Source organism: Poecilia formosa, unplaced genomic scaffold, assembly GCF_000485575.1.
Source record: "Poecilia formosa unplaced genomic scaffold, Poecilia_formosa-5.1.2 Scaffold83, whole genome shotgun sequence".
In the NCBI taxonomy this organism is placed as follows: Eukaryota; Metazoa; Chordata; class Actinopteri; order Cyprinodontiformes; family Poeciliidae; genus Poecilia; species Poecilia formosa.
In genome coordinates this window covers 630494-656059 of record NW_006800022.1, presented here as the reverse complement: position 1 = coordinate 656059, position 25566 = coordinate 630494, and the positions used below count along the sequence as shown (strand labels likewise).

Here is a 25566-nt window from a genome sequence, read left to right as displayed (position 1 = left end):
AGTGAGTGCTTAATGCACTATTCATGCAGGAATGCAGGATATGGTCATTACTCGTCTCTTGCATCATACTGAAGGGATCATGAAGATTAACAGCCAACAAACATCCACCTGCAGTCTGTTTGCTGCTATCAAGAGCACTTTTTAGAGGTAAAAACATCCTCTTTTGAGATGCTGGTGAGTGACTGTGGCGTTTTTAGTGACAACAGCAAACTACACACACAAATTGTGACCTAGTTTGCTGCTGTCACTCCACAAAAAGAAGAACCAAAATAGCATTCCTTCAAAACAGAATTACAAGTTTAACCCTGTAAGCTCATCACCAGGTAGGACATTTTTTATTTACTCATTTATGAAAGGATACACTCAAAAGCAAAAAGACAGAACTTTGTAGTTTGAGAAAGTAAATTAACTCCTTACCAAGAGCCACCCTGGCTGCGGATGCATCATAGTTTATCCAGAAGGATACCCAGGATAGGATGGTGATCAGGATTGATGGCATGTACGTCTGCAAAATGAAGTAGCCGATGTTCCTCTTCAGCTTGAAGCTCAAAGACAGTCGAGGATAGGCACCTGAAACAAGGGGGAAAAGAGAGAGAGAAAAAAAGTACAGCATCTGGAATATTTACAGTAAAGAAATAAAACGTATGAAATAGCCTGAAGATTCTCTGAGAATGAAGCTAATTCAGAAAGCATCACAAAAAATGACAGGCTTACCCTGAAAACATCAAACTTTGATAGTCTGAGCAGCAAGCAGGGACCACTTATGTTTTTGTTTCAGTTTCCATGGCAACACAGACAGCATGGGCTGAATTTATCACCATGGTAACAAGTATCCCTTTCAAAGCACCAACACACATCAGCTCTTCCTCACACAAGCCACACACAAAACACAAAAACACTCAATTGCAACCCTATTTCGTGATGTGTCACCATATTCATATTTCGTGGCAAATAAACACGTGACCACGTTTTGACTTTTCAAGAAATCGCCTGCAAAACCACTGAAAGAGTTTCCTACCATTGTGGTCATCCATTGAATTCAAACGTGAACACTATCTATGCATGAAATGTCAACATAAAAGATATGCGATTCCTCAGCAATCTCGTGGCATTCCATCTCTAGATAAGCTGTACGTATGACTCGTTACTCCCACTATTCTTAGCCGTTTTTCCATTTTGGTTTCATATCGCAGGAGAAGTGGGACCCATTATGGAGTAATTTCTGCTCTCTGGGTTTTCAGCCAAAGCTACTTGTGGTGAGCGTGGGTCCACCAACTGCACACTTGTGTGTATGGCTGGAAAAAGAGAGAGCCACTAGGAAAACAGAATAAAAAAAACCCAATCCACTTGCATCTCATTACGATTCAGCGCCTGGTGTGTGCAATAAAATTACAGTGCAATAAAAATGACCTGATGTGATTTTAAAAAGAGGCCATGAATCAAATGTTAGCCACTGTAGCTTCTTGTGTCAGAGTTCAGACTTAAGACGTGACAGAGACGGATAACGTCTGGCTTTATAAGTCAGCGGGAATCATTAAAATTAGATATCATAGAAGTCTCAGATATTTGAGTGGCTAAGGCAAATCACAGATTCAAATCTCATCCTTGAGAGGGAAGACTCAAATCTTTAAGGAGCCTAATCAAGTTGAGGCTCATATCTTTGGCCCCAAATCAAACTCAAGTCTCCAGAGTTTGAAGAGCATGCCGCGGTTACTTTCCAAGTGTTTGTCCCTATAAGTCTTTGAGGGACACATCTACATGTCAGACTCAACTCAAAGCTACAGCTAGCACGAACAGATTATGACTGATTAAAAGCCACAACAATTTTCCTGATCAAGCACTCTTTAACGGGAGAATATCCACACCTCTGCCAGACCTGATGTCATAAAACCTGGAAGCTAGCAAGGAACATAGCATGGAAAACATGCAAACTGGAATCCTGCTTTACTTTGAGTTTTTCTCAGATTCACCTTGCTGTTTTGTAATTTTTTTTTTGAATATTTGCCACAGCTATTTGGCACAGCTATGTTAAAAATATTATAGAAGTCTGACATTTTCTATAGACAGTTTCCTGTTCCTCTCCGCCTTCTTAAGCTTCCTTGTTTATTTCAGTAAAAATCCAGTAATCTGATTGACAAGAACAACACCTCATAAACTATAAATACTCAAACAATATTTATCCCCTTAGACAATCCTGTTATTTTTAGCTCCTAAATAACAGCTCTGACAGCTTGAAAAGAACTAAACACATCATTTACATATATTATAGTGTGAAAATAAAAGAAAGGACAGCCACACTTCTTCTTCTTCTTCTTTAAAAAGCTCAGTTTACCCTTCCAGTGATTCAGCTCTTCTGCACTACATCTGACTGGAAGAGAAGCCAAGGTGGCTTAAGAAAAGAGGAGGCAGAGGAACACTGGCATGTAGGTGTATTACAGTTCTGCCTGTAACGGCTACACCAAGCAACATCCGTGAGTGGGAGGTACACCATGTGTGAGGCTGAGAAAGAGAGGGATGAAGAGAAGGGAGAAAAAAAAGTAAAGTTGAAGCTGCTGCTGATGTCTGTGGATGGATCGGTAGACGAGAGAGCTGCAGGATCAAAGGTGCTTTTTGTCACTGAATGCAGAGGTAGTCAGTGTTACAAACTCTAAAAAAACTACACTGTATTCACCAGCAGCTTTATTTTTGGATTAAAATGTGTGGCTCACATTTAGACAACTTAATTTCCTGAATTAATTCAAATCTTTATTAAGCCATAAAATATTAAATTAACAGGAAGTGTGGGCATAAAGTTGAGTAATATTCTGTAGATACTTTTTATACATGGTGATGGCTGTGGGCAGGATCTCCTGTAGCAGTCAGTCTTATAGCATATATGAAGAACCCTCTGACTTAAGTCTTTGTGAAACTGTCACATAACCTACTTCATGTAAGCTGCAACACAGACTGCTACAGGAGATTCTCTCTGCCCGCAGCCTTCACCGTTTACAAAGACCCATTGAAGATACTTGAATAACACAAGTTAAAATGTGAGTTTTTTCACATCCCAGAAAATTAGAAGAATGCAAAAGTGAGTTTATTTCAGAAAGTGAAATATATTATTTAGATTAATTAGATAGAGTGAAATATTTCAAGTTTACAGTTACATAAAACCCCTTAGCCATGATCATAAAATAAGAAAACGCTGAATTTAGTAACATCCTTTGGTTTATGTTCATGAATTTGAAGCACTACTTGAATCTTTTGTGTCATGATCGGGGTGCTCCACATCTGATGAAAAGAAAGAATTTGCAGGAATATTTCCTGCTCGCGGTCTCAAATTATGCAAAAATGATCAAAAATGGATATTAAATATTTAAAGCTCTTCCCGCTGCCTAAACAGAAACAGATTACCATCATAAATCTGATCATATCGGTGACATGCGAAGCTTAAACATGCAGTTAAATGTCACCAAGCATTGCCTGCTCACCCGTGCATTTTGCATGTGGCCACGCAGGCCACGTGTATGCATGCAGAAGTCAGTGTTTGCAGAATAATTGATGCCGCGTGCCTCATTGCACATAAATATGAGATACCCTGAATCCTGGTCTGTTATTTTGCTTGTCAGAGAGCAGGATAATTGGCATCAGAGCACACCTTTTTCAAGTTGGAGGCAAATTTGCACTGAAGGAAGCTGCAAAGAGGAGGGGGAAAAGAGGAAAGTAAAACTGAAAGTGACAGGCTGAGTTAGAGAGCAAGAGAAAAGGAAATGGAACTAAAGTCTGGCTTGTAGCAGATGTAATGGAGGAAACCTGATCATTAGCAAGGAAGGCAACAAGCTTTTGATGTGCTTCAAGCAGCAAGCGCAGCAGATCACTGGACACTAAACTTCAATGGTCTCCACCCGCAGGGGGACGGATTGCTTCTGCAAACAAGCGCACCCCTGCTCACCTGCTTAGACACATTCACATGATTCTCCCAAGACAGACAAAGGGGCCCCTGCACTGTAAACAGCCTGGGTCGATGGTAAACGTAGAGTCACGAACACAGAGTGGAAATGATTGACAATCTTGATCAACAAATAGATGAATAAGTTAAAAATAGCCACAAAATCTCACAAAAGGCTGATTTAGTTTTGCCGTTCTTCTCAGGGCGAGCGTGACTCTTCCTTTTGAGCTTCAATTCTGCTGAAAAATATTTCTAAATGTCAGCTTTTATGTTCCCAGCACAGCTCTGGAGAAATGGCTTCTCCGATCCACCGCTGCCTTTGTTGAACGTTGGGGGAAAAAAAAGAAAAAAAAAAAGTCCATCACAGAATAAATTTTCGCATAAAAATCTTAATAATTCAAGACTTATGGTGGCACACTTTAAAAAAAAAAAAAAGAAAGTTCAGCATATATATCGACTGAACCCCCTTAGGGAAACACTGAGGCATTAATTACAACATGAAATGTGATATAGTGACTGTTTTTCACATGCAGGAACCTGACAAATTGCCCCTTATGTGTTGCCTTCCTTTCTAATTACTGGCCCCAAGAGATGAAGCGCTGGGAAGAAAATCGCTGTTGTGATCCCATAAATAAGACTGGCGGCTGTTTTTTTGCAACAACAGCTAATGACAACAACAATGTCAAAACATTTACAGGACCTATGTATAAGCTATTGCACAAGCTTTAAAAAAAACAACACACATAGCCTTTAAGTTTTATGTGCTTTACTCATTATATTTAACTTTTAGCAGTATTTTGAGCAACGTGGACAAGCAAAGGTAATTTCCCACTAGTTTTCTATCTGCTGCTGCATTTACTAATCAAAAGTGGGAGGGGCCTTTGTTCTTTGTTGACCAATCAGAACAGAGCGCAACTAAAATCACAACGCAGTTAGTTTTGGTTTTGCATGTGTGTGTGAACATAAACACAAACAGAATAGGCTGCAATAAAATCACCAAAGTTTTTAATAATGTACACTTTGGAAATTGTGAATATTAATGTTAACGTTTTCTGTCAATGTTGAATTACGCAAACAGAACCACCAAACTGTACAACTAGAAGTATAAAATATTAATATATATGATCTAGTAGAGCATGGAGTATATTTGTCCATAGCTGCTGCTGGATGTCTATTTGGGAGGCTGAGTATGTGCTACAGACTGAATAATTTAAGAAAGTCAGGTCCAGAGCTCAACAGATTGAACAGGAAGCAGCTGTCTTTTAACTTTTGTCTCTGACGGTTGGAGATGAATGAAATGTAAAGATCACTGCTGAGTTTAAAAATCTTGTATGTTTTGAATTGTGTAGAGAAAGATAATTCATCTCCAAGACCGATAAATCAAATTAAGTAATGCAAATCTACTGCAATGTACAGAAGATCTGCGATTTTACCAATTTGTGAAAGCTCTTAATATAATTTACTAAATGAAGCTATTGATTAATGCGCTAAACCTTGAGGGTGAAAACATTCCATTATCAGTAGCAGGACTTTGACACAATCGTGCAAACAACTGAATCTATCACATGAATCACATGAACTAAGCTGCTCACATCAGATCTTGATAACTCTGTCAAAGCTTCCTTCTCATTAAAAACAGCTTTTGTTTTTATAAATAAAAGCACGGATCCATTCTGCCTTTTTTAACACGTGAGGCTGGTGGCCTTAGTGACCACAACCATTACTAGCAGCTTGACCGTTTTTAGCTCAACATTAGTGTTTGGCTAGCTTTTCAGCTCCACCCACCAGTTCCAACTATAACAGACAATAACTCAAACTGGCAACAAACCCAATCTTATTAACATAACTAACCTCTCAAGCTACATTTGTCAACAATCAGGAGAATAACAAACCTCATCAATCCCGTCAAGGACCACCGGTTTGTAGAAGATGTTTGCTAGGTGATTTGTGTCTGTTTCAGTGAAGAGCCACTCCAGCAGGCTTGTACCAACTGCAGCTACTTCAGGGAAACTTCAAAGGCAGATCTTACCTCATTTCAACCCAATTAGAGGCGCTGACAAACACAACTGTGGCTCTGAGGAGTTAAGATCAACCCATCAAGCTTTGGCATGCACATGCCTGCTGCAGAAATTGATTAAATTACCAGCTGTAAGACCAGCAGACGCTTAATTTGTATGATTTCATTTACAGTTGTACTAAAAGCCTTAATGTCATGTAAATAAAAGAAAAAAATGTTTCAGCTCTTCATGTATTCGAGTCCAGTGGGTTACCTGTGGAAAAGACTACATTTCTGGAAACGAGTTTGTAGTCAACAATGGAGAACTGCGGCAGCTCGATGCGCGTCACCCCGGTTACGGCCGACTCGCCTCCCTTCCAGTAGAACTCGATGTCATCTGTGGTGTAGCCATCTGCAAGAGAAGAAACACGAACACACCAAGGTGTAACCATCTGTCAAAACCATCGCAGGAGACCAAGATATGCAGCGTTGCTGATCGCCCAACTGGGCTGTCATTCGGGAGCTGGACAGAAAAAGAAAGGAAAAAAAAACATGTTTGAAGTTGGCTCAAAGAACCAGACATTCCTTTAAAAGTAAAAGGCTTAATCGATTTCTTCAAGAGAATGTAATTACCAGTTAAGGGTCTTACACTAATAACACTAATTTGGGTCAATTTTCACACATATACCTCACTTTCTACACCTAAAACAATCTAAGAGAAGAATACAAACCATATTTCATGTAGTAGCATTATCTCAAATCGACCCTGGACTTTTAGTACATATAATAAGAGCTTCTAAATGTTTTAGAAAATAATATGATTAAAAAAAATCACTTACTGGTATCCAAGACAATAACTTTATAATAACTGCAACTGAGCTGTTGACCCTCTTCAAATTTGGAAATGAAGGAAAACATGTTTTAAAGGTAAGGCAGATGTGTTTTGATCCTCATACATTAGAAACCTGTCTATATCTAGAGTCAGACCAGTACTGGACATAAAGCAGGACTAAAAGGCCAAAAGATCCAGGAAGTCTTGATAGAGTACATCATGAACTTTTTGTAATAACATCAAAAATAATAAAAATGAGCTGGTCTATGCCAGGAGACTGAAAATAGGTCATGAAATAATGGGATCCAAAAAATGTGACCAAATCAACAAAGAAATGGTTGATTTCTTCTGACATCATCTCATACCCTATAGAAAACACACGCTAAGGCTTTTTATGCTTCTTTGCAAAAAGCTACTTGTTGTCTTTAATAAAATACTAATCATAAAGCGAATCCCGATATCCATTGTACACCAGGCCGATCTCCCACAGCTGCTACATCATAAAATTACCCAATCAAAACAGGCAAGCATCGAGGGACATGTGGGTGATTAATTCAAGTAGAAAACTTGAATTTTTTGATGAAAAAAAAAATTTTTCATCAAAAAAAATTATGTTTGGGTGTCTGCTAATCTCTCCATTGTCGCCAAAACAACCTTCCTCATATCCAGTCCGTTACCGCTCCAGAGTCTTTATCAAAAATAAATAAATTAACCTAGTTTTAGGAGAAACCCTCCCCCAAAAAACGCCCATGTACTCACAGCTCTCTATCTCCAGAGTGCAGTTCTGCTCATCCAGGGGATACCTCCTGAGGTCCATCATGCAAGCAGCTGTTGTTGTTATCCTGAAACACAACAAACAGATTGAGAGAGAGATAATCTCATTTTCTTTCCACTTCAAAATGATGATAGTTATGCTTTGTGTATGTGTGTGTGTGTGTGTGTGTGTGTTAATCCATTGGATAAAAACCAAATGAACTATGTATGTGAATAAGAGTACGAAGCTACAGGACGTTCTGTGTGTTAAGCAGTCAAGAATGACCGAAGAGTTTAAGGGACAGGAGTAATCCAGTTAGCCTGAAGTATTAATCTAAAAGCACCTGCTTGTGTTAGTCATCTTTAAAGCAAACTAATTATCCTCTTGTCTTTACATCAAATTCCTGAGGTGGTTTCACATTACAGGAGACTCCTTGCATTGTCATCTCCAAAACAGATTACTGCAGCGTCCCGCAGTCAAAATGCTGACTGCGTAAGCTTGTACATAATTAAACTATAAGTCACTGACAGACGCCAGTCCATACTGATATTTTACAATCTGTTTATCTCCCTGGCATAAAAAAAAAAACTGGTCTCCCTCCAGCCTCTGATTAGGTGGAAAAAGGAAAAAAAAAAAAAAAAAAAAAGAAAACGCAAACACGACTGCAAATTTTGGCACAGCTCGGTGCCTGCTCATCTGAATTGGGTCGCAAGGAGTTGTTGCTTTGTTTATGTGATCGCGAGCGCTCCGACGGCTGATGATCAGACAGTTAAAGTGAGGGGCAAAGTGAAATGCAAATTCAAAATGATTTTGGCTGAGTCTGGCCTGATTAAATGCCGGCTGCTTGGCAGTTAGCCACTGGATGTCTTCATTCAGCTAAGACTCGGATGAGGCTGTGGAAAGCCATTAGCTGATGTTATTATGCTGTTAAAATTACTCCAACAAAGTGGGTTTTTCTAAAGCACAGACATATTGTCATTACTGTGGCACTCTACAGATACAGATTATATTGCATGTAGACTGTAACAAATAATTTTTAGAGATAAATGTTGCATTTTGTGTATCTTTGTCTAAATGACTGTAATGAAAGGTGATCGGGTGTTCATTAAAGCAGCCATTTTGTCAGAACAAAGTATATTTGTAATATATTCAGATTTAAAAGACATCAAGGCTTGAAGAAGCTTTAATAAATAGACAGCAACCTTTTTCTCACTGCATGGCATTACTCCGTCAAAACTATTCCTGTTTATAGACTAAAGGAAAAACATTTAGGAGATTTTTGGGTAACTCTTTATTTGAAGGGGTGTGCATAAGACTGAGATGACACTGTCATAAACATGACATAACGTCTGTCATGAACATAAAGAAGTCTTTATGAATGTTTATGACAGTTGTCATGAAGTGTCATTTGGTAAATAAAGACATTTTTAATTCAAAGTTGCTCTAAAAGTTGCATTGAAAGTCCATTAAAAATGCCAACTTTGCATTAAATTACCATAATTTACAAAATCTTGCAAAGTTGGGACTTTTAAAGGACTTTTAATGCAACCTTTTAGAGCAACTTTGCATTAAAAGTGTCATTATTTACCAAATGACACTTCATGACAACTGTCATAAACATTCATAAAGACTTCTTTATGTTCATGACAGACGTTATGTCATATTTATGACAGTGTCATGTCAGTCTTATGCACACCCCTTCAAATAAAGAGTTACTGATTTTTGTATTAATCTCAGCCAAATTTGAAGTTTACATACACTAAGGTTACAATGACAAAGGTGGCATTGCTTATAAGCTTCTTCTTGTTTAACTTACATAACATACAGTGGCATTTTCTTAACACGAAATCAATCTGTTTACAGCTCGATACTCAACTTTACCTGACTTTAATTTACATAACAGCTCTAATCAAAAACACCCCGGCGTTTCTCCTCCGTACTTTGATCTCTTGCATGCACCATGAGGTCTATAAGTAGCCCACGAGGCTAAATGCTCTGAACTCCACTGGCATAATCAAGCATTGCCATTTGACTTTAAAGTACTGACATATGCAAATGCGGGTACGCTAGTACACAGCCAAACAAAGATGCACACACACACACGCACACACATGCACACTTCTCTCTGCCACTGACAATTCAAAGCATGCATCCATATTCATAGGTCATGCCGACTGCTCTGAATTAGCCTGACAAAAACATCAATGGAGAACACAGAGCAGGGGCTTCATAAAACAAGTATTCACCAACAACCTGGAAGCCGAGCTTTGCATTGTACAATATGACTAAACTGGTGCATTTCTTAATTGTTATTTAAAGACAATATGGGTCAGTTGCTTACACTACCAAACTGATCGTTGGTCAGCTAGGAGAGTTGGTACACAAACTTTATCCTGTTATTTATCTGTAAATGGGCAACTTAGAATTACAAAAATAAATCTGCTTAACGTATACGACAATTTAGATGAAACTCATGTTTTTTGATAAAATGTTTTTGGATGAGGTGGGTTTTTTTTTTAGTGTATTTTGCAAAACTGAAATGAAAACGCATCACGAGTGATGTCATCAACAAAAGGAGGAAAACGATAACAGGAAGTGGTAGGAGGATGATGGAATGGAGTGTATTTTAAAGGCTAATAGCATAAACAAACTCATTTATATGGGATTATAATTGTGTTTCTTATTAAATGAAAACACAGTCATTGCAAAATTATGTTTTTCGACAGTAGCTGAATAGTGACAAAGTTTTGCTCACATTTGTGGGTTGAAAATTTGGGTGTGCTTTGACAAATGTGCAGAGATGGCCCACTTTTCTGTGTGACCTCTCTCAAAAACAAAGGTGTCCTTTGAGAAGCTGACGAGACAACAAGGCCGTACCTGAGCCCGTATAGGACAGTCCCGTCTGGGTGAAGGCGAATCATGCGATTTTTGACTGTGACTCCATGAACAAAAGACTTCTTGTCATTGAGGAAGTAGGTGTCTGGGACCCACAGCTGGTCTGCAACCCTGTTGTCCAGAGTCAAGTTCAGTGGGATTCCTATGTAGGCCAGACGCTTGTCCCTCCAGTACTGCTGGAAATACATGGTCAGCGTGTAGTCCTACGGAAGGAGAGAGATAGAAAAAGAACAATTATAAAAACTTTACCAGTTTAATTATATAGGACTAGGCACATATAAACCAGTATCCTAAATGCAGCCTGGCCCCTCCCAGTGGGAACGCTCTACTCAGTATTGTAAAGTACCACAGTGCGTTGCACAAAATGGCAGCATGACTCATCTACCTGCAGCTTTATTGAACACTTTTCTGAGGAAGATTTTCAAAAGTTCTCTCCCCATTGACTGAATCTTTCTAGTATAAAAATATTGATTCACAAGGCTGAATTGTATGACACCTGAAAGCTCTTTAAACAATTTTAATTTAAATTGACTCTCACACAGTCACTTTGGACAAAAAAGACTGATTGTAATGCGTTTTTACAAAATGTCACACTGCTTTTTTTCCCTTTACTTCACACACAGCATCAGTTAACATTTAAAAACTTGTTCTAACTTCAGCAGAAATAAATGCTGGCCATTTCAATAACAAATGAAGGCACAATGCACTGTTAAATAACGCTCTAGATTTGACTTATGACACATTTGACACTGCAGCAAACACAATTTGATTCACGGATAAACCATGTAGCCGTGGGTTTTAAGGACGGTTTGATTTCTGCACTGTCCTTGCAAAGGAGGATTCACTCACCTCAAAATGCCCAACGCTTGAAAATGAAAGTGAAACTGACAGTTTGACCTAGTTTGATTCGGCTAATAATTATCTAAAGACCATAGAGCATCCAGAGAACAGTAAAATGTATTATTACAGACAAATACTTGCTCCTTAAATATTGGGGGGAGAACAAAAATAAAAAATAGCATTTATAACTTTATGTTTACAAATACACCAGCATAATTGGATTTATTGAAAACTATACATTGCAATTTCAGCAGAAATATAATATGTCTCTGCATTAATGTATTATTGTTATATCCCTTTAATTTTCTATGTATCAAACCAGCATGATCTGGCACTCAAAAAGAGCAAAAAACAAACAGAAAAACAAGACAAAAGTCAGCCCTTCCATGAGAATACACATAATCCAACAGTGCGAGGGAATACTTGTGTTTTGTATTAATTGGGTAATATTTGACCAGCGCAGAAGCTGCACCAGAGGCCCCGAGCCCTCCCCCCTTCATCCCATACCACATAATCCAGTTACTCAAGCTAACTCTTCCTCTCTCTCATATCTATTTCTCTCTGTTCGCACCTCTCTTTTATTCCCTCCCTCCCTCCCTCTCTCTCTCTCCCTCTTTCTCTAGGCAGTGCAATGATCTTCACCATACCCACTGTTGTGTTGAAATGAAACCTGCACCAAGCTGGCACTGCTAAAAGCACACATGTCCCCGTGGTGCCAAACGGAAACCAGAACGAGATTAAAAGCGTCCACTGCAATAAGCGTCGCTTTCCAAAAGACTCATGTGTGACCAAGCTGTTGCATAACTCGAGTAGTTATTTGTCTCTTTGCGCCGCCAGAAACACTGTTTCTAACGCACAACAGGTTTTGCATTTTCATGAGGAGGGGGGGGGAAGAAAATAGAATTCCAAGATAAACTCATGCAAATTCATCCCGAAGTCAGAATTTTGTCTCCTCATCTATTTTTATTAACTTCATAATCAGTGAATATTTTATCCGCCATGCAGATCAACGAGAAAAGGAAGATCTTAGTCAGCACAGGACACAGATTGGACACTCAGCAGGACAAGGGAAGCTTATTGGCACCAAGCCATGGTTGTACAGTAATAGAACGGTGGCATGTTTGGTCGCCTGCAACCCCCAATCACTCTCGGATTGTAGTCTTCAGCGAGCATGTGGGAGGAAATGTCAGGAATTAATGTGGCAATTACTTTTGTGTACTGCCATTATCTTCCATTACAAATCATCCTTTTCTGCCCTTTCTTGAACAAGGCTCCCACTTTCAAGAGAAAGCTTATTAAATCCATGTAATAGAAGCAAATAGCTATTACTGTAAGGCATGAATGTCTCCAGAAATGTTGATCGGCAGCTGCTGCATCAATGCTTAGCGCACGTTCAAATAATAAAAAAAGGTATATTTTCACCATTCAAAACATCTTTATATCAAAGACACCCTGCTTAAGTCATTTCTCAAATTAAACGTTAAAGTTACGTTTTTAAAGTAAAGAACTTTACTCAAGTATCAATGATTCTTTTTTGCGTATGGTTCTCTCAAAATGTCTCCACCTGAGAACACGCTGGTCAGTAAAATGAAGTGCCACGGTGCAACATATAAGTGGGAGAGATGACTCATCTACCTGCAGCTTTAGCGGATTTTTTCATGCAAAATTTTCAAAGAATTAATTCCCGAACATTTCTGGCACGGGAGCAATGATTCACAAGGCTGAACTGTGTGACACCTGAAAGCTTATTAAACCACTGACGCTTTTCATTTAAATTCAAATGGACGTTCAATGCGATTTTTATCAAAATGCCAAGCTGCTGTTATTTGTCCTCATTTAGGAACATTTTAGCTGATGGACACTTTTTTTTTTTTTAAATGCATGTTCCCCTCTCTAGCAAACATTTTGATCAAATACCTTTTATTCTTCTGAGAAAGAAGCAGAACCACACATTTTACTCAACTATTTTAAAAAGCAATGCACCACCATACAGATATACAGGTAACTGTTACCTACAGCACAAAAATATCGAAATAAATATCTTTAACAGTTTAAAATGGATGCAAATGACAAAGAAATAGAAAACTATGTTAGTCGATATTATTTTACAATTTCTCAGTTTGGTTCAGTTCTTTCAGACAAACAAAGTCTGAGTCTCTACTGGGAAAATATATATTAAAAAGCATAAATAACATTTAATTTATATTTACTACGAGCACAGTAAACTGATGCTGTTAGCACTGATGGAGCTCCACACTAAAATCACTTAAAATTTCAAACTAAACAATGTTAAATCAAGTTAGTGACGCCAGGCTACTTGACGCTGAGCTACCTGCAGCTCTGCTGAAGTCATCAATAAAAGCTTGTAGTCTAAATAAAACTTGTCATCGACATTAGCCGTCCCATGTTTCAGCCATGGGAACAATATGAACTTGTCTTCTGCAATGACTTGCAACAGAAAGACGCTCGGCTTGTAAATGGACGGTGGCAAACTAAAAACCTCTCTATCAGTAACAACAAACGTTCCAGTCCTATTGACAGCGGGAGCCTGCAGAGGGAATTTGCTGTCTGAATCCATCCCATTGCCTTTCTTCCCCTCTTTCTTTCCATTACCACTGTAACTTTACCCTCCATCATCCCCTCCAAATGATTGATGCCTTTCACGCTGCCTGGCTTTGACCCTCGCTCCCCATCCGCTCCCTCTTCCTCCTTTACGCCCGAGGCTGGCATCTTCCACTCGACGTGTCGGCAGGTGGGCTGCTCGGCAAACACCTCATAGGATCATAAATGATTTAAACAAACAGTGTAGCCTGTGTAAACATGCGGCCAAGAAGTCCTCATCAATGTTGCATGGAGACAATCAAAATGAATTTGAGATGAAGCAAGCACTGCTTTTGCAATACCTGCCCCTTTTTTTTTTTTTAAAGGAAGTGAGCTCTGGGTTTCTATGAACTAGAACTGAACATTATAAATTATTGACACCTCGCCCGACTCCCTCTACGCTCTGCTTCAGCGCTGTTGTTTGTGCATTAGCATATGTTTTCTGCAATAATAAAGACGGTGACCAGTGGAAGTGATTTCCAGCACGCCTTAATAATTCAATTAACCGCAGGGTATAATCATTTCCATTCAGGGTGTGCGAGAGTTCAGATAAGCAGAGTTTTGGCTGCGAACTGACCCATATTCGGTTTAATCTCTGCCTCTCCACTGCACTGCAAATGGTATGGCAACACAAGCAAAAGCGTCAAAGAAATGTCCAGTTTGTCACATTTGGGATGAAGTTTTCGATGAAGGAAAACAACAATGTATACCGACTTCGTACTCTACATGAACCCTGATTTGGTAAAGCAGTTTTAGTCACTTTAATGTAATTTGGGAGCGCTCTCTCTCCCCTGGGAATGGCCCTACAGTGGTATATCACCGCAGTGCGGGGGAATCCCTCAATGATTTCCTGCTCCCCTCCTTCCACGGATATAACATAGCAAAAGTAGCAGCATCCCTTATAGAGAGCACACACTAGGATTTAATTGAAATGACTTTTTTCCATTAAATGACAGCGTCCGCCTTCAATACGTCTGATACTTTTATGATGTTTTACCACATAAGTAGGAAATAGAGGAGGAATAAATAAAGTAGAAATGTTCCCACATATGCTATTCAGACTACATATTGTTTTTTACTGCCTATTAGTAAATTATGACTGATTCAGTCTGCAATATATGACATTAAATGAAAGACGTTTAGTATTTATTACAAGTGCAACATGATTGGTAGTTGAAGAGCAAAAGGCTTTTAGTTCCACAAGCGGGGCCAAATATCACATTTTAGTCTAGATACAATGGCTAAACATAAAGCTTTAAACAGTTGTTGTACATTTCCTTGGTATTTGGTAGAATTACTTTTAAAACTAGAACTTGGATAAAAGACAAGCTTCCCACAATGGCTTGCTTGAATCTTACCCCAGTCTGAGTTAGGTTCATCAGAGATCAGGACCAATTTGTCGTCCTTTTGCCGCTTGTTGCTAATTTACACTAGAGGTTGTGGTCCATGTGGAAAACCCTTTAACTTCCTGGCTCATGTCCTGGGATGTTGCCTGAATACTTACATTTAAAGCCATTTTCCTCATGATGCTATCTATTTGTTTTGTGCACATTAAGGTATAGAAGTGTTGAAAAAGACAATAAGTATTCTGGAACACTTTAACTTCTACCTGTATTCCCTATTTCAGTGTTAAAATGTATCTTTTCTCCCTCGTTCCCTGAGACCTTCCCGTTGTCCTTCCTTGTGGAGTTATTTCTTTCCGTCTCTTTTTTCATTGTATTCTAGCTTTCACTCTTTCTTGTGTCTATTTTCCTCCCTCTCCCTTAGGTCCTCTCTTGCACCCTTACTTATTTTCTTGCATCTGTCCGTCCATTCGGTTTCATTTCTGTCCTATCTCCATTCCTTTCTTTGAGTCCTTCCTTCCTTTCATTCCTTGTCAGCTTCCTTATGCCCTCATCTCCTTATTCCTTTCCTTTTTCCATACCTTGTCATTCCATCCTATTTCGTTCCTTATTTTCTTTCTTTCCTGCCAGTAGAGTGCCCTCCTTTCTGCCCTCCTTCTCTTTACCTATTCCATATTTAAATCAGTTATTGTTAACTTTTGTATTTTTTGTATAAAATGAAGATAAAAGACTAAGAAGTCCAGAAGGTTGAATCTGGAAAAGTCTAGAATTTCCCCACATATATTCTGTTGAAGCCCTGTGACCTGAATCAAAGGTTGGGTACAAGAGAACAAAATTGCTAAGAAAGCTTGTTTGGTGATTACTAAAACCGCGGCAAAGCCAAGATATCATTCACACTTGTTCCCCAATTTGCAGCTATTCAACCAAGGCCTAATAGGTTGTGAAGCAGATGGCGGACTCTTCATCCAGTCTTACAGCAACCTTTTAATAAATGCTAGAACACAGTGTTCCTGTTTTTGATAGCAGTGAAGTTTTTTACTGCTTTCATCCATTAGAGTAGGTGGAATCTTTCTGTCTGAAGACCTTTGGAATAAGCGCTCATGAATCAAATTTACTAGACCGTTTTATTTGTTACCCATCTGCTTGAGTGGCACCAATGAAGGAAGTAAGGCTGGCTCCTATGGACTGTACATCTCCCAAGCCTGCAGTCTGTCAAAGGTGTACGCAACTCTGAGTATGGCTTCGATCGCAAGGGGGTCGTATCTTTGGAAACCCCCACACCCCCTCACCTCAAATCATGTGTTCTGTCATTTGGCTGGCACTATAAGCCAAGAAGAGCTCTCTTTGCTCGCTCTAAATCTTAGTGATCATCACTTCAACCCACAGCATGCTTTCTCCTGAGGCCAATTACATTCCATCAGCCAGGAAGCCGGATGCAGGATAAAAGACACAGGGTATATTAAGCTGGAGAGAAAAAGTTATGCTCTTGCTGCATAGCTGGAAGAGCTATACGGGATAATTAGGATAACACAGTTATTGCTTTGGCAACATCTGAATCCAAGATGTACTTTCTGCGGACTCGGCCTTACATCAGGTATTTAAGACCGAACCGTAACGCCGGCTCAAATCGCTTCCATGTCGTTCAGAAGGAATCTGAAATCGGGGAGCAGATATTTACGTAAGAGACAGGTTTTTCGTGGTACTGGTGCAAGATCCGAAAAAAGTAAGCAAAGGAGCAGGAACATTTGGAGATGGAAAGATGGAGATCTTTTCACCTCTCCAAAATGACAGCCTTTTTTTTTTTCTTTCTTTCTTTTTCTTCTTCTTTTCGACACCCACACACAGCCGTGGGTGTACAGATGACTGGCTTGCTCAGCCTGTTACTGTGACTACATTTACTGTGCATGCTCTGACCGTTTCTCTCTGCGCTCTACCTTTTGTCGAGCTGAAACTTCGTTTCCCGAGGCCGAATTTCCTAAAACGACCTCCATAAAGTCTAAATATTGGCTGCAGAAAAAGGGATTTTGGACAGAGTCCCTTCAAAGATTATGACTGAACACTTCGAATGTTGTCAACACCCACAAACATGAATGTGTTCATTTGGATCTAAAGTGAAAGACCAATATGGTAAAGCAGAATTACGAGACATTATAAATTAGTTAGTGGGATATTAATTCTTACCGCAACAAAGATTCACACCTGGGAGTGAGTGTGTTGGTACTGAACACACACCTACACACAGTGCCCTTATTTTTTAACCCTCATTTCCTTAATAAAGGTGTTGGAAACCAATTAAACGGAGACATGCACTGTTATTTCATTTTTATCTTCACTTTAAGGTTAAGCTAAGGAATAAAAGCTAAAGAGGAAAGGCTTAAGTTGAAGAATAAAACTGTAATTTACTGATTGATTTGTTTTTGTTTTAGTCACAGTTGTCAGCCCGAGTTTTAATGCGGTGCCAACAACTCAAACATTTTCAAGGGACTTCCCATTTCCTACACACTGCCTTGATCTTGTCCTAGCATGCGTTTCTCATCAAGCGAAGCCCGCAGAGCACCACAAGCAAACCTCAGAGGTAATTAATAAGCCTTTCTCAGACATTTTAGCATCTGCTTGTGCAGGAGCTCACTCTCTGCCAACGCGTTGGAGCTCACTACGTCGACCTGCCCTGCCAGGTGGAGTTTTTTGTTTGTTTGTTTGTGGGCGAGCCAGATGCCATCTTTCAAGCTTTCGATCAGCTGCCTCTCTTCGCTGGGCTCTCCTCTCATGTTTTACTCACACCTTCCATCTCTCCACAAGTTTTCTGCTTTAAATAAACTCTAACTCGTTTGCCCCTTTGTCATTTTTCCCATCAGGTTTGCCAGTGTGACATATATTTGAATCTGAAAAATCAAACTGCTGCAGCAAAAGACGGCTCAGTTGAATTGTGTGGACTTAGGTGAATGAGTGAAGTGTAATCCTTTGTAAGTCAAAGGATAATCAGGGACAACAAATGTAAATCAGATCTGAAGTTATTGGTAGCATCTGTGTCAATAATCCATCCCAGAAATATTTTAAAAATGTCTCAGATGCTCCTTGTTTTCCTGTTTAAACAACAAAAAAGAAAAGGCCCTAACACACATCCTTGCTGCCTCCCTACATTAGTTTTAATGCTAAAATAACGCCTTACTCCAGGAAATTAGAAGCCTTTGGACTTCTTTTAAATCATATACCGACTGTGAGAAACATCAATCCAACAAACTCAGATTTTCAGGATGTGATAAACTGGAGTTTTGGCAACTGGCCACACTTTTTCTACCTCCTCTCATATCTTATCCTTGGAGCAAACCCAACACAAATCTCCAGCAGAGCTATTTTAATCAGGATGTAGTGAGTGGTGCAGTCTTAAAAACAATGGGAAGTTGTATCTTTTTGGATTGTTTTCCTTCAGCACTGAGGAATCTCTGCTTTCTTGTCCAACAAACACCCTAACTCCAAGCCTTATTTCAGCACAGCCAGCAGTCTGTGCAAATAAACTTTAATCTTTTTGGACCGGTTTTTCATTATGTCTGCAGATTTGCTCACTAAATTAGTGAAGATGAAATGTTTTCCGAGTTCTTGAAGACTTGTCAGAAGTCGTTTTCTTTGTTGTTGTTTTTTTCCACGGGAGAAAATGCAAATCGCAGCATTAATGTGCAGTTTAGCACTGATCAAAGGTTGACACAAAAGCATTGATTCTCTTGCTTCTCTTTGGAGCAAGCATCCCCATGATAGAACAACAGACAGCTCCAACACTGGATCAGTACCATCCACCAAATGTCAAACGCTGAAAACAACAAACAGCTTGTTGTGAGCTTCAACACTGGAGAACGGCCACGGATTGTCCATTTAGCTAGCACAGATGCAGAGCTGCACATGTGCGGTCCCTGTGTGAATCGGTGGCAATGAGACACGGACCTAATTAATTAGCAGTTTAAGTGTGATCTCGACTCTGATTCCCTGGTTGATCAGTGGCTTTCATCTGCTCTGCAGAGAGTAGACTGCTTGGCCCACCAGCTCCTGTTAGCAGCGCTCCCATACTGTCAAATCCCACTGCGCCCTTTTCTGACGCTTAGCTCCCCCTTATCAAAAAGAACAACCCTGTAAGAGCATAAACACAAAAATAAAAGGAAAACAGACAAACTTTTGTCTGATAGAAAAAAAAAAGTTCAATTAAAATATTAATACTTTTAAAGGAAGTACAAACAAAGTAAATAAATTGGATTTGATTTGTTTATTTAAATCAATAAATAAACAAAGTTATATGTTTTTGATGAAGGAGTGAGGAAACATGAATAAATATTTCTATTTATGACACATATATGTAATTATGATCTAAATATTTTCAGGAAATCATTTATTATGCTAATTAAAATATGCAAACAAAGACAAATGACAAAAATAAATGGTCATTCTTGAGAAGAAAAACTAAACAGTATGCTTTTATTTTACAATGCAGGTGAATATCGTTTTTTTTTTTTTTTTGTTTGTTTACAGTTCCTCTCAATCAAGTTAGGTTAACTTTATATATTCTTATTTCCTACGTTCTTGAGCTCCATGCAGCTCCTTGCGTGTAAATGAACACAAATTATTAAACTCTTATTTTATCTGAGCACCTGCAGCCTGTTAAAAATATAGGAGGCAAAAAATAACCAAACCTTCCCTAAACTAACTTTTAAAAGACCTTAACTTAGAAACTTAATGATTTTTTTTTTTACATTTAAAAAAAAAAGAGTTGAGTTGAACTTTTGGAGGAGCATAAAAGTCTTAAAGTTTAATACCTGCGTTCGGCCTTTGATTTTTATTTTATTTTTTTTATTAATTAAGGGCAACATCTCAGTGTCAGACTGTCTGCTTTGTTTTCCTTGCAGTTAGAATGTGAACACTGAAGACGTCATGCAGCGGGAAGCAGAGTCTTTTTAAGTCTTCAGCAAGACCTACATCTGCCTGATGGGTGTCAAAGAGTCACCGGGAGGTGCATTTAAAATTAAACTGAGCAGACACCACTCCTATTTTTACTCAACTGCTTAACTAGAGACTATATGACCCTGTGATAATGTTTTTTTTTAATTATTTTTTTTATTATTATTATTCTAGCTGTAATTGGATTGGGGGTTGTAAGTGAAGAAACCATGAATTCTATCTTAACGGAGAAAATCTGGCTTTCAGTTCACCTCTGAGAAGCTAAAATAAAGGTTTTCCTTGAATCCTTAGAGGTGGCCTAGCCAAAGTACTGACTTGAGATGCTGTGCTCCTAACAGTAGATGCCAGCATGGAGAAAATAATAAAGCAGGAATCTTAGTATTTCCGTTGAGTTATGGAAATAATTACTTGTATATGGAAATGTTGTTTCATTGTGTGTTATTTACCCGTAGATACAATCAAAACAAACGTGTGTGTCTACTCCTAGCTGGGGAAATGGCTTGTCCCATTTTTGTTTACATCTGATGAAGAAGGAAGTTGCACATTTGTGTTTTTAAGTACGCTGCTTTAGAGATGTAAATAAATATTCATGTCAAAAGGTTTTCCTGGTTTTTACAGCCCGAAACAAGCAAAATGATTTCATTCTCAAAATAAGACCAATTAAGTCAATCCTTTGTTGCCTTCTGCTCTCAATGGTCATGACTTGGGTTCAGTACTACTCTACAAACCCTCAAGCACATCTCCTAGCCTTCGTATTTTAGCAAACAATAGCAACTTTTCATGAATAGAGGCCAATTTTTTTAAATTATGCCAAAAAGGAAAGCACTCCATCTCAAACGCATTTGTGGAGTTTCTATGAGGAATACGTGCCCAAAAAGCCAACAAAAGCTGCACCAATCATTAGCTAAAGCCAGGAGTCACCTGGTGAACTAATCATTGAGTCATTAGTATTGATCAGAAACCTGCCCACACACAAACACACACACACACACATCTCCTCCCTCCCAAAGGATCGCTCTCTAATTCATTACAGGGGAGCAGAAGAGCAGGACTGTCGTCCTGATACGATGTGAGCTGTTTTTGACGTCACCAGCATTAACCTATTTTGAGGTTTCAAATCGTCACAGATTCAAAACTGCTGCAAAATGCAGTTCTTGTGATTTAAAGTCTCTTTAAAAGCAGATGTTTCCTGCTGTGCAGAAACAAATGTGGCAATCCCATCAACTTGTAGCATTTAGTTAGCGCACCGACTCATTTAAATTTTATACCATTTTGTGTTGCTTGCTTTGTGGTAGTGTAGTTTTAAATATCCTGAACATCGTTTCTTTACAGTTTTACTTATATAGATTCACAGTTAGCATATTAGCTAGGCTGGTAAACAGACTTAGCTTCCCAACCGTAGCTTTAAATCTGGGTTTTGTTTTCCCCTAACTGTTTGCAACATTGGTATAACTTGATAGACTCAGCCAGTGCTTTTCCTACGATCAACTGTCTTTGACTGTGGCGCCACGTCTTTGTTGTGAGAAAAGCTCAGCAGCTCGGCAGCCATCAGCTCTAATGAAAGTCATGATGGCAGCACCTGTGCAGGCAGCGGCCCGTGAAAGCTGTCGGAGCAGAGGTGTTGATGTGGAACCGGAGACTTGTAGTAAAAAAAAAAAAAAAAGGCAACGTCTATAACTCAGCTCGGCGCCTGAGCCTTAAAAATCTCTCTTTTATTTTATTTTTGCTCCTGCAAAGAAGAGGAAGCGTAGCCACTGGCAGATCATTTCCAACTGCAATTTGGGTCATCATCAGCTGATATTTTAAGATACAATAGCCTGAAGTTACTTTTCTTGCATGCGGGTGCACGTGTCGACATGGTAAGAGGAAGGAGGCAGGGGGGGTAGGGTGCAGGGTAAAGTGGGGAGCATTTAGCTCATGAATTAACTAATCCAATCTGAGCTCTATGATAGCTGTCTGCTCGGAGGGGCCTCCGGGGAGGACAGTGTTACGGTAACAGCCGAGGTTAACAAGCAGAGCTGTGAATTCTTCTGCATCAAAAAGATCTGAATGGAGAGCTCTTGGAGTGTATCGATTGTGAGAGCATGGCTGCAGCTTTAATCTTGTCTCTAAAGTGAGCCTTCTGTCTGAGGATTGTTGGAAGCAACGCTGCTGCTGCTGCTTCTCTCTCCTGCCAACGTTCCAGATAAAGAAACACCAAAAACCCACATGACCGTATTATGTGTTGGGGGGGGGCAGTGGAGGAAGCAGGACTGCATGGTCAGTATAGAGAGACAAAAGTGTCACAATTTCATAAAAAAATTAAGTTAATAAATACTTATTTGTACATGACCTAAGAAATAATTCAAGTAATGATGATTTGAAATTAATTTTTTTTCGCTGCTAAGAAATTCTGTTACGAAGTCCACTTCAGACCAATTAAATTGACTAGTGTTGACCCCCAGCCCACACATCAATTAAAAGAAATAACATGGACATATCTGCCCCAACACTGTAAGGTAACCTGACCCACCTAAACTGTCACCACTAGTGGTGCTGGTGATTTCTAACCTTTTTTTTTTTTTTTTTTTTTTTTTAACTACCCATTTTTATGTCTTTTCAGATTCACTAGTTCTGCACTTTACTTTTTTTTAGTACAACACGATGACTAGGGGAACTTTTCATACTTTAGCTAAAATAAAATTTCTTTACTCGTATTGTGAGAAAACATGGTTTTATAACTCTATAACATAATGCTAAAAGGAGGTACATTTGTCAGAGGTCATAAACTGTCATATATCAGGGAAGTGAACTCACCCGAAATTAGGGATCAGAACCAAAATAAATGAAAAAGTCTAATACATTTCAAATAAAATTAATATCCACTTATTTTTGTACAAAATGCAAGAAGAAAAGATATTAAATGGGAACAAGTAGGTACAGAATGGGAGTAAAACTTGGCAAACAGGCAACAGAAATGTCAACTTTTTAATGACCATCATGTCTTCCCAACAGAACTAATATACTTGCATAAAGCAGCAGCACTTCTATGACCCAGTTGCTGGTAACACAGAGATGATGCAGCACTGGCAGAATATCCCAGAGGAGGATGAGAAATGGAATTTGTAAAAGAGATGTCAATTTTTCAAGCAGTGCCAATAAAGCCATGGCTAATACTAATAAGATGCTTGTTTAATGTTTGAAATGTGTTGCTCATCAAGCTAACTTTCTAATTTTAACTGATTGATGACAAGTTGAATTAATATTTTTTATTACTCATTATTTTTTTTTTTAATTTACACAGTTCTGGACCCCCAAACATTTTAGACACACACTAAATAAACTCACCATGTTTAACGCTGACACCATATTTAGCCTTGTACAAATTGTGAGAACAAATTAGTTTCATTAATTTCAGTTGAAATTTGAAATCTTTTGATTTTTTTTTTAATTTTAGCAGTTCTGGACCCCCATAGTTTTAGACAAACACCATGTTTACCTCTGACACCACATTTAGCCTCATGCAAATTGTTTGAACAAATTTCAGTTGAAGTTACACATTTAAAATCTTTTGACTATTTAGTTAATGAATTATGGCACTACTGCACCTCCATAGAATGTGCTAAAAAACACATAAAAATCAACTCACCATGTTGACTTCTGACACCATGTCTATGCTGGCCACATCTATACTCATGCCGACTGCAACTGGGGGGCCTGGAAGAGGTTAAACAGTGTTGTGTACCTGACCACCTTAGTGCGAATGGCGCCAAAGCAGCGCGCCAATGATTGACCATGACGGGCCGTGTACCTCCAAAGTCCGGTCTCAGTCGGATGTCGTACCCCTTCAGTAGTTTATCCACCGTTTCCTTCACGATGGACATGTTGCCCGGTTCGTTGACGCTGAAACGACAGCGGAGGAATGAGAGGAAGCACCACCCAATGGCTGCTGTGCCAATTAACCTGAGCAATAACCTTGACTTGTTGGGCGCAGAAACAAAACAAGAAAAAAAAAAAAGAGCACTCACCTTTTTGCGCAGCACACAATCGCCCCAATAACCAGCGCGGACAAGACGCGACATTGACGAACCTTCGGCAGAGCAAACATCTTCCTTCTCCCCTCTAATTTGATTTGATTGTTACCTGCTATAATTAGTGATATTCTTTATCCCCTGATGTTTACAGACACACCTCCTACGCCGCAATCAACAGTCTTTTCGCACGCAAATCCATGGAAGACTCCCCCCTCGCACAAAAAAAAAATTATACACCAGCAGAAAGTCGACTGAGACGCGGAAAAAGTCTGCTGCAGACGGAGTCAGATGTGGAATGTGGGTTGACATCGCCTCCCTCGGCGGGATTGTTGGGCTTCGCCTGGGTGTTATTATTATTTTTTCCTTTTTTTTTATTTGCCCATGTCTAAATGTGCGAGAGGCTCTTAAATTGAGAAGCTGGAGCGCATATTGATGAGTGATGCTGCTGCTGCTGCTGGTTGTGGCGGTGGCACTAGGCTTGTTCAAACGAGAGACGAAGCTCAACACTTAACACACTGTAAAAAATGTCCACGACCTGCAATCAAGATCAAGTCCAAGCATAAAAGATATATGTAAGCAAAATGTTCAAATCATTTTCATTAAGACATTTTAAATGGTAGCGCATAATTTCTGACGATTTGTGACAACGCACAGAGGCTGCTGTTAAACCCAAAAATGTTTTTTGAAATAAAAGGTACATATTAAATATTAATGAGACAAAAATAGTTTTAGTTTGACGAGTTCAAGCATTCTAAATTGTGTTCCCCAGTCTAAACAAAAACTTTGAAACAGCCCTTTAGCTTTGTATTAGTAAACTGGAATATGGCTATTTTAGCACCATTAACAGCTAACAACAAGCTAATAATAGTATTCCAACAGTACTTGTACATAGTTTGTAATTTGTCTATCACTACCAGCAAGACCACAGCCCCTAATCCTGGCTTTCCAAATTGGACAATCAGAAATTCTTCACTTGTCCCAACCACAAAATCCAATATGGCTGCCATGACTGTAAATGGTAGCCATGGTAGCTGTTTATTTGTATTTCAAAATGTTTGTATCTCATTAAATTAGACATATGCAAAATGCTAAAGTATAAAATCTTAGCAAATACGTTGATCCAGTGTGTAGTAGCATGTTTTGAGAAAAGTAGTTAGCCTGGTTTCTAAACACACCAGTTGGCAAACCCCAGTACTTGACCAACTTGCAACTGGGATACAAGTAGAATAACAAAGATTCAACTTCAATCTGCTAAATTAAGTGAATGACGCATCATAAACAAGGCAGCCATTTTGGATTACAAAGTAGGGGCTGTTAATAGTTATGACTTTGAAGAGGTATCGTAATTAAATTTGATAAGAATGTCTACATGTAAAAACAATAATGGAGACAAACAGTTCCCATGATGCAATTGGTTAACTTT

The 25566-nt window shown here is 39.0% G+C and overlaps 1 protein-coding gene across 4 annotated transcripts in view; it reads right to left on the bottom strand.

Moving 5' to 3' along the window:
- Window positions 1-25566, bottom strand: part of LOC103141433 (gamma-aminobutyric acid receptor subunit beta-3-like) — a 55023-nt gene that overhangs the window by 11430 nt on the left and 18027 nt on the right. For 2 of the 4 annotated variants that reach the window (XM_007557079.2, XM_007557080.2), the window contains exons 1-7: window positions 24138-24639; window positions 23921-24012; window positions 23759-23826; window positions 10388-10608; window positions 7516-7598; window positions 6199-6336; window positions 418-570 (exon numbers count right to left, since the gene is read on the bottom strand). In XM_007557079.2, coding sequence (XP_007557141.1) covers window positions 418-570; window positions 6199-6336; window positions 7516-7598; window positions 10388-10608; window positions 23759-23826; window positions 23921-24012; window positions 24138-24217 — 835 coding nt within the window. In that variant the 5' untranslated portion in view covers window positions 24218-24639. Of the gene's footprint in view, window positions 1-417; window positions 571-6198; window positions 6337-7515; window positions 7599-10387; window positions 10609-23758; window positions 23827-23920; window positions 24013-24137; window positions 24640-25566 lie in introns of those variants that run through there. The other 2 variants (XM_007557078.2, XM_007557077.2) reach the window with 1 other exon arrangement.